The 13,003-nt window shown below is 41.8% G+C and overlaps 1 protein-coding gene across 2 annotated transcripts in view; it reads left to right on the top strand.

Annotated features, from left to right (window-relative positions):
- The window catches only part of LOC124258431 (laccase-1-like), a 35,080-nt gene extending 32,761 nt beyond the window's left edge, over positions 1 to 2,319 (top strand). For both annotated transcript variants that reach the window (XM_046692531.1, XM_046692536.1), the window contains one exon: positions 1,489 to 2,319. In XM_046692531.1, the coding sequence (XP_046548487.1) occupies positions 1,489 to 1,751 (263 nt within the window). In that variant the 3' untranslated portion in view covers positions 1,752 to 2,319. The remainder of the gene's footprint in view (positions 1 to 1,488) is intronic.
- Positions 2,320 to 13,003: the final 10,684 nt, after the last annotated feature.

Genomic DNA, 13,003 nt, shown 5'->3' with positions numbered 1-13,003 from the left:
GTGCACTTGCAAAACAATAGCAGGTGATAAATCGTGTGTTTTTTCTGCAAAATCAATGTTATCGTCAAGTTCTCGGGTACATACTCAATATTTTACAAGCTGACAGTACTGATACATGACCCATCGTGCTGATGCCGAGGCATGGTTTTGTCTGCGCACGTGTCATTCTCTATTTCTGTTATTCAAGTTTCTGGCTGCTACACTGCTACATCGACTTCCACGTGTCAATCTCTATTTCTGTTATTCGGGTTTCTGGCTGCTGCACTGTCACATCGACTTCCACGTGTCAATCTCTATTTCTGTTTTTCAGGTTTCTGGCTGCTGCACTGCCACTCCGACTTCCACGTGTCAATCTCTATTTCTGTTATTCAGTTTTCTGGCTGCTGCACTGCCACATCGACTTCCACGTGTCATTCTCTATTTCTGGTTTTCAGGTTTCTGGCTGCTGCACTGCCACATCGACTTCCACGTGTCATTCTCTATTTCTGTTATTCAGTTTTCTGGCTGCTGCACTGCCACACCGACTTCCACGTGTCAATCTCTATTTCTGTTATTCAGGTTTCTGGCTGATGCACTGCCACATCGACATCCACGTGTCAATCTCTATTTCTGATATTCAGGTTTCTGGTTGCTGCACTGGCACACCGACTTCCACGTGTCATTCTCTATTTCTGTTATTCAGGTTTCTGGCTGCTGCACTGCCACATCGACTTCCACGTTTCAATCTTTACTTCTGTTATTCAGGTTTCTGGCTGCTGCACTGCCACACCGACTTCCACGTGTCAATCTCTATTTCTGTTATTCAGTTTTCTGGCTGCTGCACTGCCACATCGACTTCCACGTGTCATTCTCTATTTCTGGTTTTCAGGTTTCTGGCTGATGCACTGCCACATCGACTTCCACGTGTCATTCTCTATTTTTGTTATTCAGTTTTCTGGCTGCTGCACTGCCACATCGACATCCACGTGTCAATCTCTATTTCTGATATTCAGGTTTCTGGTTGCTACACTGCCACATCGACTTCCACGTGTCAATCTCTACTTCTGTTATTCAGGTTTCTGGCTGCTGCACTGCCACATTGACTTCCACGTGTCAATCTCTATTTCTGTTATTCAGGTTTCTGGCTGATGCACTGCCACATCGACATCCACTTGTCAATCTCTATTTCTGATATTCAGGTTTCTGGTTGCTGCACTGCCACATCGACATCCACGTGTCATTCTCTCTTTCTGTTATTCAGGTTTCTGGCTGATGCACTGCCACATCGACTTCCACGTTTCAATCTCTACTTCTGTTATTCAGGTTTCTGGCTGCTGCACTGCCACACCGACTTCCACGTGTCAATCTCTATTTCTGTTATTCAGGTTTCTGGTTGATGCACTGCCACATCGACTTCCACGTTTCAATCTCTACTTCTGTTATTCAGGTTTCTGGCTGCTGCACTGCCACACCGACTTCCACGTGTCAATCTCTATTTCTGTTATTCAGGTTTCTGGCTGCTGCACTGTCACATCGACTTCCACGTGGCAATCGGGATGGCTCTCATCATACAGGTGGGGGAGCTGAACCAGATGCCCCGACCCCCTAAACACTTCCCCCGTTGTGGGAACTGGGAGTACACGGGGGAGGAGGAGGAAGAGGAGAAGCCCAGCTGTCCGGCCAGTGGAGCAGGAGGGATAAAAGAAGGATCACCATGGATACTAGCAGTACTGTGTATATTCGGAGTGGGATATAGCCGTTACTACACATAAATATCACTGGACTCAGGTTACAGGTAGTCACTGCCGATGCTAATGACTCTTTGTGATTTAGCTTGTTTTCCATCAGGCCTCCTCAGTAAATTGAAAATGTAATTAAATCACCTACAACATACATCATCACAAAATACCGTCCAAACTACAATGAACATAAGCTGAAGCAGCACCTGTTGTTGAAGGTTGAAGAAGATCCGAATATATTTACATCGAATTATTTTTGTACAAAACTATTTTAAGTGAAGTTAGATTATTTTATAACCAAGTCTTTATGTGTTAGGAAAGATTATTGCATCGTTTAAAATGTTCAGCGTTTAGGAAGCAAGAAGAAGGGTGATCTCAAAGACTAGGTCCCTACCATGACAGGATGTCCACCTTTTGCTTCGTGGACAAGCGAACGTTGTGGTGTGAATTCCAGCACTAGAACATTGTATGCTCAAAGAGTTATGAAATCCAGTCCTTAGTGTGCAGGAGATCATTATAAAGAACTATAGACTTGGACTCGTTACAGTTTCGTTGTCTGTCAAATAATGATCGTGCACCGAGCTCACACCCCTGTCATTTACACGCTTTATATGACTAATAAAATATTTTTTCCCTTTGTAAAAAAATGTCACCTAACGTGTTTCTCTCCAATGTCAGTGATCATAACTTTACGCTGCATTTACCAATATTCCAGCAATATCAACGCTGGGAACACCAGAAATCGGTTCAAGCATGGACCCATGTGTGAATCGAACCTGGGTCTTCGACGTCATGAGCAAACACTTTAACCACCAGGTGAACACTTTAACCACCAGGTTAACACTTTAACAACCAGGTTAACACTTTAACCACCAGGGTACATTCCAGTTCGAGTGAACAGCATATCCAGCATATATCGGTGACCTTAAAGGTCAAGCTTGTTTTGGAGGAAGCTATCGAGCGATAATGACAGGCTGGAAGACTTAAGGTAACACATGTCATTAGTAGGTCATGACGAATTCCCTTTCTGCACACTGCACCATTCTGTAACTGCATAAAAATTAGGCCAGATATTTCGAAAAAATAATGATTATACAAATAAAATGATACTGTATACCTTTTTTTATAGAAAATAAGCTGCGCTCAATATATGCGCTCGATGACTACTTTTAAGCCTCTTGGTGGTAGCTCACATTACACGCCCACTTTTTAAGCGACCTTCATGCATATTCATCTGCCAAAGCACCTCTCGAGGTCGACGTCCGAGAAGGAATGAAACAACAAAATTTAATGCACACACTCGCTCGCCCCGGTTCCACAAAGGTCTGCTTCACTTCTAAAGGACTGTGTCGTCACATTCACAGATAACTAATGTTTGAATGTTGTCGTTTTCTGTCCATGTCATTTGCATCAGCCCTGGTATATGTGTTCCCGTTTGTAACAGTGTGACAGATCAGTTCTTTCGCTTCTTGCCTCGAGTGGCACGTCTTTAGGACTTAGCTCTCATATGATTAAGCATTACCTTATTCATATCACGTTAAAGTATGTAAACCTACGTCACACACTTTTATGAATCTCGTCATTTATGTCGACTTTAAGTTATCTAATTGTTTTAATCAATCAAAGTCGACAACACGTTGCTTTTGTTTTACAAACTAATTATAAGGACTGGATGTGTATTTGGATCGTTTCACTGAGAAATTAATCAAATATGATGACATGAAACTTTACCCATAGTGTCACTTGGAAGTTGCATAAGAGCTTCAGTAGGAAGCGAGGCATACGTAACGCAGTTAACACGCGTTACCATTCGTCAACCATGGTTATGCATTGGTCCACATGTGTCGTCCAGGGTTTTGACATAAGTCCATTTGTATAGCGCACTATATCCTAACAAGTGGTTGCTCATGGCGCTAACATATATACATATTCACAACAGGGAGTTCATTTATATGTCATAGTGCTTCTTGAACAGGAAAGTTTTTAAGTTAGACTGGGAGCTGGCTATTGAGGGGGATTCTTTGAGAGACACATGCAGATTGTTCCAGAGGATAGCTGACAAGTAGGAAAAACGTCGATGTCCGTATGTCTTCAGACGTGCATTTGGGACGATGAGCAGCGACTGATTGGCTGATCTCAGTTGGAACGTACTCTCTGACAAGACTAGAGAGATAGGATGGAGCTGCATTGTTAAGACATCTATAAGTCATGTTAAGTATCTTGTATTCTATCCTGGCTGGGGGTAGTAACCAGTGCAGACGCATGAGGATTGGGGAGATGTGGCTGTGTTTGGTGGTTCTGCAGACCAATCTGGCAGCTGCATTTTGGTCTTTTTGCAACCAGGAGACCAGAAGCCGTATTAATATAGATTCTAAGAGTGAAACATATTTCTTAACTCTGGCTAATTCTTAGAATAAATCAATTTTTAATCTTAAATGTAAGATTTTTTTCTTAAGTCAAATTAATAAAGTGATTTTACTATTAGAATTACTCTTAACTTTACAAAGGGTTAGGAGTCCTCAGCATGCACTCCTAGCAGGTGAAGAATTTTCTGAAAAAAAACCGGCTGCTCGGCGTCACCACCAGAGTGTTTTTAGACCACGAAAAGATGTATTTAATGAGTATAATGATACTGAATTGATATTCCCGTACCGGATAGTGGTGGCATGAGGTTTGTGATTGATTTGGTAAGAAATAAGCTAACCTCTCCAACCAAGCGGAATATGGCCATAGACAGCAAAGTTGCAATTACCCTTCGGTACCTTGCCACAGGAAAAATGCAACTTTGGAACGGAGATGACTTTGGAATAAGTCAAGCCTCTGTTAGCAATGTCATCACAGAGACTTTCAATGCATTTTGTACACCACAACTTATTGGCCGTTTCATAAGAATGCCTATAAATCATCAAGAAATACAGCGCCATCAACGCGTTTTATGTTATTAGCGGATTCCAGGGTGTCCCTGGGGTTATAGACGGCACCCATGTGAAGATAATTGCACCAACTGAACAAGAGAATGAGTATGTAAACAGGAAGAGCTTCCATTCGTGAAATGTTCAAGTGGTTTTTGATTCCGACGAGAGAATCCCTGACACAGTTGCGAAGTGACCGGGTGCTACACATGACGCACGTATCCTGAACGAAAGTGGTGTGAAAGTATTGTTTGAACATGGGATCATACCTAATGGTTGCCACTTGCTAGGAGACAGTGGTTACCCCTGTCGCAGGTGGCTTTTGACACCATTTATTCACCCACAGGCTGGACAACAGACAAGATATAACAAGTAAATATTATGAAAACTTGTAACATGAAGAAATGACAGTGACTTCCCTTGGCAAACGGGATACCTAAAAACATTGTATTATACTGGAACGTAACAAATCCTTATAAAGATAATGCAAGTATATAAGTTTATATAATTAATTATCATGTATATAGTAAATAATATTATTATGATATAGTTATAACAATTAACAAACCTCTACATTACTGTGATGTTTATTTATGTATAAAATAAATCAAAACCCTTCAAAATATTTACTTTGTGAATGTTATCATCCATGATAAAATTAATTTTATTTTGATAGCTCAATATAGATATTTTTCTTAAATAATATTTTAAATTATACCTGTAATATTTGACAAATTTGATTAATGATAATATTAAAAATATTTAAAAAAATTTGTTTGTCATCAAATATTATTAAATATTCTAAAATTCAAATGATGTCACAGATTTTTCTACATTTTTATATGTAATATAAAATATTTCAGTGCACACAAGGCAACTAGATGTGTAGTGGAACGAGGCATAGGACAGATGAAAAGAAGATTTCACGTTCTTCATGGTGAAATTCGTCTCAAACCCCAAAAGGCAGCAACTTGGGTTCGATTCACCACATGGGCACAAAGTATGGACACCATTTCTGGTATCCCCTTCCCTGATATTGCTGGAATATTGCTAAAAGCAGCGTAAAATTTAACTCACTCACTCACTGAAACTAAAACGCTAAACCGGAATCTGTACGTAAAAGAACTAAGCATGAAACCAAAAAACATAAAAAAATGTGTTGTACTTACTAAAATTAACTAAGTTCACAAATTAATACAAATCAGTAAAGAGCTAGTACGGCAGTACAAAATTGTGTGGCAGTACAAATTCAGAGGTAATATAATGTAAGATTGAGAGTTTAGCTTTACGCCTCTTTAACCAATATTCCAGCAATATCACGGCTGGGGACACCAGAAATGGGTTTCACACATTGTACCCATGTGAAGAATCGAACCCGGTTCTTCAACGTGACGAGCGAACGCTTTAACCACTAGACTACCCCAATACTCCATATATACTCTTTAAAAAAAGTAGGGGACATGAACTTTCAATTTGGATAAGAATTATAAGCGTTAACAAATATTTCAAATACAGACATCTAATAAACGCACCATGCACGTGCATGGTGTGTCATTCGTGATTTTGACGGTTTTCAAACAGAAAGATAAATCACCGTAGACCATTAATTTTGACAGTCATTTTGCATCACACAGTTGTTAGTGTTTGTTTCTAGCCTCTTTTTCATCTTTGAAAATGAAAGTCGTACGCATGCAAATTTCACGTCATACACCAACCATCTTTCAAGAGAGATTACTGTACAAACAGCTCGTTAACTATGCCTCGAAAGGACAAAGGTGTGAGACGTACACTTTGTCACATTACCAGGCTTAGTAACTGCATGTTCTTTAAGACACGGGATTTAATCTGTACGCAGCAAATACTAAGAATTGCGTGTCATCGAGTGAGTTGGTTTTAGCTTTTAACAATATTCCAGCAGTATCACGGCAGGGGACACCAGAACGGGCTTCACACATTTTACCCATGTGGTGAATCGAAACCGGGTTTGGAGTGACGAGCGAACGCTTAAACCATTATGCTATCACTATTATCGACGCCCGACAGCGTGAACTGTGTCTCTATATCAATCACAAGATTGCCTTATCCAGACTCGTTTGTTATCACAACGTCTTCACATAAACTCAAGTATAAGAGACGCGCTGAACAATGTCGTGCTTGTATTTAGGATACTTATGTTAAGTATCACGTCGTGATCTCTTAGTACTGAATGTACACCCAGATATTTAATATATTTACTGAACAGATCACCAGATGATATAAACACTCAGGTATCACAATCGTTTTCTGCCGACGCTGAGTCTCATGACGTGAGACAGGAGGAACGTCCGGCGTGGGTCGCGAATCAACGTCAATGTTTATCTTGTGAGACGTCAATATATGCAATACGACTTCCCAATGACAATAGGTACCTGGTCACAGTGGATCTGTGGAATATCCTGGTCAAGTGGTTATGTAAAATCTTCTGTAACAGAGAGTGTGAGTAATAATAATGATTATAATAATAATAACAGTAACAAGAATTTTGATGACGACGATGATGATAACGGCAGCGGCGACGACGACGTCGGTGCTGGTGAAAATTGATATAGGGCGCTATGGCTCACAGGGAGTATGACAAGATACTACACCGCTCGTGGTAAAAATTCGCACAGTGAAATACATATAGTAACATTAGAATGTTTTTCTGTTGCATGTGTTCAAAGTTATGTAATGTACGGTACGTGCGAAGATATGTCGAAAGTGTTATTGATCCATTAGGACTTTGTAGCGACCTCGCGGCTATAATTATGAGTGCGTTATGGAGTGAGTGTGATTGTACGCCGTTTGTATCAATACTCTAACAATACCGCGACCGGTGGAAACCAGAAATAGCCTTTCGAAACCTTGACCATGAGGGGAATTGAACGAGGGAACGCCTAAAAACTGGCTATCCCACCACCTGCTTACACGTGAGCCAGGGTGTTGTCCCATGATAGAAGGAACTGTCTTCTCTGTCCCAGATTTGCAGGACGTGAGGTGAGGTGAGGTGAAATTGGGTTTAACGTCGTGCTTGAGAATATTTCGCTCATATAACGACGTGCATGCGTGTGTATGTGTCTGTGCAGCTGCTTGTACTAGCCCAGACTGAAGCTGGTTTTATAGTGCTAGCCCACTGAGATACCATGCCGCAGTGAAGCATGAATACCCAACTCAGACACATTATACTGACTCCGAGCCGACAGGTCCTTGTTGTACCCATGAATGCCGAGCGCCAGGCAGGGACCAACAAGTACCATATTTTAACGTCATTTGGTATGACGCGGTCGGGGATTGAACCCGCGACCATCTGCTCTCCGGGCGGACGTGCAGGACGTAGTACAGATTAGTATTTGTATACAGTACTTGACACACTGTAGAAAAAACGTTACACAAGCAGTCGTTCGCACACAGTACAAAATATGCTAATGAGGTGATACGTGTTCAATGGCTCGAATACTGTTCGCGGAAACGTCTCATATCTTCTCTCAGAGAATAATAAAATCAAATAGAATAAAAATGACCTGTGAAAACACCTCGTCCGATTCATATAGATTCAGACTGACACAAAACGAAAGTTACACTTTCAACTTTCTAATGGTGACATTACCCTCCGTGTCGTGCAGTATTCCTGCAGTGTTGACTCGTCACCCTGAAGACCCGGGTTCGATTCCCCATATGGGTACAATGCGTGAAGCCCATTTCTGGTGTCACCCGCCTTGATATTGCTGGAATGTTGCTAACAGCGGCGTAAAACTAAACTCATGCTGACTGAACGAACGATTAACAGAAAGAAATGAACCTGTAAGTGGGAAGTAAATACAGCAACCTGTTAGTCACGTCCTTAAGTTACCACTATAGATGTATCATAGCAATTTATCAACTATCAAACCAAATCTAGATGAAAACATGGGTAAGCTACCATGGGTCATTGCGTGGAGTCGTAGACTTTCCAAAGTGCGGTCCAAATAGGCAAATACACAAGATCCCAAAAGGTACACCTTTAACTTGACAAGAGCGGGTGTTGGTTGGTTGGTTTATTCCTGTATTTCCAGCCCAAGGTCACCGCCACTGCACATCAGTCAGTCTGGTCAACTAGTCTTGTGATATCGGTGTGTGAGTTGTGATTTACGCCGCTTTTAGCAATATTCTAGCAATATCACGGCGGGGACGCCAGACATGGGCCTTGTGACATCGGTATCATGTACAAATGGCCCATGACAAGTCGTCGTGGGTAGTGTTGGGGTAGACAACCACGGATCAGTTGCTTTTAAACCAGGCGGTATTGTAGTGTTCCAATTCAAGTGTCTTAAAATATCGCCACATACAGTTTTCGGGTACTTTGGAACCGCTTGACAACATATGCGTATATTTGTTTTGTCTCTGGGGTCGAAATGGATCCCGACTTTCTAAAGAAAGGCCTGAATATGGACATTGTCAAATTTGGTTTAGTTGTCTTTCTGTAATCCCTGATCTCTTTTGTGACACGTTCAAATGTCTAAGTCAAAGTGGTGCTTGTCTTGGCCATCATGGAAACATTTAGGGTAGACATTAGTGGCACACGGATAGCTATTGTGCCCACCATGCCACAAGGGCAGACAGTTTTCTGGGAACTGATCTTCCTCTTTGGACGTCTCATTATGACACTGTCCCTGACCCCACCCTCTTAACTGAATCCACTTATGGTGCCGGTTGAGAAGAGAAATGGTGGTGTAATGTACAGGGTAATCGATAATAATTACCCTATATAAATATCTTTACTATTTATGACGTATTTTGCGTATACTAATTCCCGGGGTATCAGTTACACTGTCCATTTAGTGTTGTTCCGTGCCAGTGCCTTGCAACATATAGTTTGCCGTGATCTTAAGATTACGAGAGCTCATACCGTTGGAATTAGTATGTAAAACAGATCCAAGCCTTCTCTTAACCTCATTCCATCAGTCTACCTGATGTGGCGTAATTCATGTAGCGACTTTGGTGTTGACTTGTGCTGCCTCAGGTAAGCTACGTTCCGACATGGGCGCCGCCATGTTGTGACTTCATAGCGAGGTGTTTTAGAAGGTTTCGTATCTAGGATTTTACGTCACAATAGAAATAACGGAGACGAAGGATTCTTCGCGTAACGGTTGAAAGAGATAGACGAATCACTGAGAGTTGGATGGTTGCATCTCCATCGTAGGGAAGAATAACCTGTAAGTTTACACCCGGCTTGCCGGAGGCACTCTACTCAATGAAGCGCATGTAAAATCTTTCTACCGTTGAAACTATATATAATCGTACTGTACATCTTATAACTTGTAGAGTAACGCTTTGGGCGGCGTGATTTCATATTGTCTTTACAGTTAGAAGTTTGCTATTGTATATAATAAATTTTGCTGTTGGTAACTTTTATGACTTGTGAAATTATTTACTAGTTAAAACTGTTGTGTTGCCGTGGCTGGAAGAGAGTGATCCACATACCCACATTGTCGTAGTACATACCTCTCCAGCCATCCCGTCGACCGTTACAGTTTTATGGTGGCAGAGTTTGGAAGCTCAAAGCATGAGTCAACTGGCCAAACCCCAAACAAACTCATGTTAGGTAAGCAAGTGCGCATGCCCTTCCACCTGGTTACTGGGGATCCTAATGACCAGCAGCTCACCAGGGATGAGTATGTAGATGAGGTCAAGCAGCAGTTGGAAAAAGCTTTCGAATCGGCACGGAAAGCACTTAAGCGCTCTTCAGAGGTGCGAAAGAAGCGTTATGATGTTGGAACAAGAGAGTCACGACTTAAAGTTGGTCAACCTGTGTGGTTGTATAACCCCCACAAAAGTACCAAGTTAGGTTATAAACTGACTCCAAAATGGTCGAAAGGTTGGGTTGTCACCAAGGTGATTGATGACATCACCTACCGCATTCAAAACGACATCAACAATTCTCCCCGGGTGGTTCATGTAGACCGTCTACTGCCATACCTAGGGAAGGACCCACCAAACTGGTTCCATTCCAAGCAGAATGCTTGAGTTCACTGCCTCTATGGCCAACTGTCCTGAAACACTCAGAGATAAAAACATTATACTCATTTGATAATAGTGGGGTGTAAACTTAAGAGAAGATATGAATTGCTGACGTCACGAATGAATTCTGTATATTCATCTAGAAATCTATCAAGATTTAAAATTTAGGCGTGTTGGACGCTGTCTGATAGAAATTAGTTGATTGAGGAAATAGAATGACTGGTTCATAGGCTTAATAGCGAGACTAAATTGTAGATGGTGGATCAACCATTAGTACCCTAAAAGCCTAAAAGACATGTTGTTGTTGGAATAACATGGGGAATGGATCTCTCTCTTGTTGCCCCGTTCATAACAAACATTTTTTATATTATATCATCCTACCTACTATGTAATATGTAAATTCTAATCTTCAGGACCGAAAAATCTGTCACCTCACCCTCCTCAGGGGAGGAGGTGCTCATCCTGGATGAGACACTAACATCCATATGGACCTTCCGGCAGAAGCAGAGCAGGATATACATTTCCAGTCTGGAATGGATTGCCCGGCATGTCCGGAGAGAAGCATATTCACACACTTTCCGGCATTTCAGCACCACTGGACAATGAGACATAGGCCCCAGTTGACCATCTTCCATTGTCCTGTCCTGGATTGCCGAGCGACCTACCATATGTTCCCGGACTTGACCCGGCACTATATGAGGCATCACACCAGCAAGTGGGCCAACCCAAAGAACATGATACAGGCTTGCAGGGAGGCTAGGACAACTGTGGCAACGAACAAGGGGTTCATGGACCCAGGAAAATGGACCTTCCGGGCTCGGAAGTCAAAGAAGGCAGCCAAATTTACACCGGCACCTCCCCAATCAACACAGGAGTTACCAGCAGAACCAGTAGATGTCCAGTCCGCTCCTGTGCCGACTGAGAAGGAGAGTAGTCCAGTTTCCGTTGGTGAGGTTATTCCTAACCAGTGGGAACTGGCCTATGATCGGGCCCAGCTTGAGATACAGGCCCTGAAATGTCAGGTTTCCCAGCTGGAGAGACAGATAGCCAGGTCAGTTCCGAGCTGGCCTACCACCTTCGACATTCCTCTGACCAGACCAAAACTGGATGATTTCATCCGGTCTGGCAGAGAAGCTCTGGCTGTCCTTCACGAGGCAGAGGACAGACAATGAGCACTTTGCACAGACAAGCTGATGCCTACATCCGAATAATGACCAAGTAAGCTGCCGTTATACTTCGCAACTCTGGAACTATCTGTGGATCTCTGGAACTATCTGTGGATCTCTCTGGATTTCTGCTGAACTGGGTGGACCTTACTATTTTGAACTGTATTAAGTCTGGAACTGTGGAAGATATATGTATATTTGTGATGATTGTGTATAATTCTTGGGAATGGTAAGTAGGTAAGTTTTCGTGATTATATGCTATATGAATTCCACATTATGCCAGTATTATTATCTGTATGAATGTACTGTATATATCATAATTACCATACCGTTGTATATGTATTTCCTCTTCTCAAATACTTTACATCTTAAGTCAGTAAATCGAGACGATTTAAAAATAAAAGAGGGGATATTGTAATGTACAGGGTAATCGATAATAATTACCCTATATAAATACCTCTACTATTTATGACGTATTTTGCGTATACTAATTCCCGGGGTATCAGTTACACTGTCCATGTAGTGTTGTTCCGTGCCCGTGCACTGCAACATATAGTTTATCGTGATCTTAAGATTACGAGAGCTCATACGGTTGGAATTAGTATGTAAAACAGATCCAAGCCTTCTCTTAACCTCGTTCCATCAGTCTACCTGATGTGGCGTAATTTTATGTAGCGACTTTGGTGTTGACTTGTAACTATATATAATTGTACTGTACCTTATAACATGTAGAGTAACGCTTTAGGTGGCGTGATTGCATATTGTCTTTACTGTTAGAAGTTTGCTATTGTATATAATAAATTTTACTGTTGGTAACTTTTATGACTTGTGAAATTATTTACTAGTTAAGACTGTTGTGTTGCCGTGGCTGGAAGAGAGTGATCCATATACCCACATTGTCGTAGTACATACCTCTCCAGCCACCCCGTCGACCGTTACAGTGGCTACGCTTGTATTGATTCAGCAAGTTGGGTTCATATTGAATGGTGAAGTCAAAAAGCACGTCCTTATCTTCCTGCAGAAGTTTGACCTGTTACCACGGATGTATGGTCCTTCTGGTTCCATCATCCAATGCTAATAAGTTGTCCGTGGGGAACTTTGTCGAAATCTATTACCACCCAGACGAGTCCAAGCACGTGGGTCCTTTGTTTAGTATATTTATTCAGGCCATATAGTGGCGAGGTCAAGTTTG

The sequence above is a fragment of the Haliotis rubra genome, unplaced genomic scaffold, assembly GCF_003918875.1.
Source record: "Haliotis rubra isolate DU_JTF1 unplaced genomic scaffold, ASM391887v1 Scf1173, whole genome shotgun sequence".
Taxonomy (NCBI): Eukaryota; Metazoa; Mollusca; class Gastropoda; order Lepetellida; family Haliotidae; genus Haliotis; species Haliotis rubra.
The sequence above is the reverse complement of the archived record's forward strand: the minus strand, read 5'-3'. Positions and strand labels throughout refer to the sequence as shown.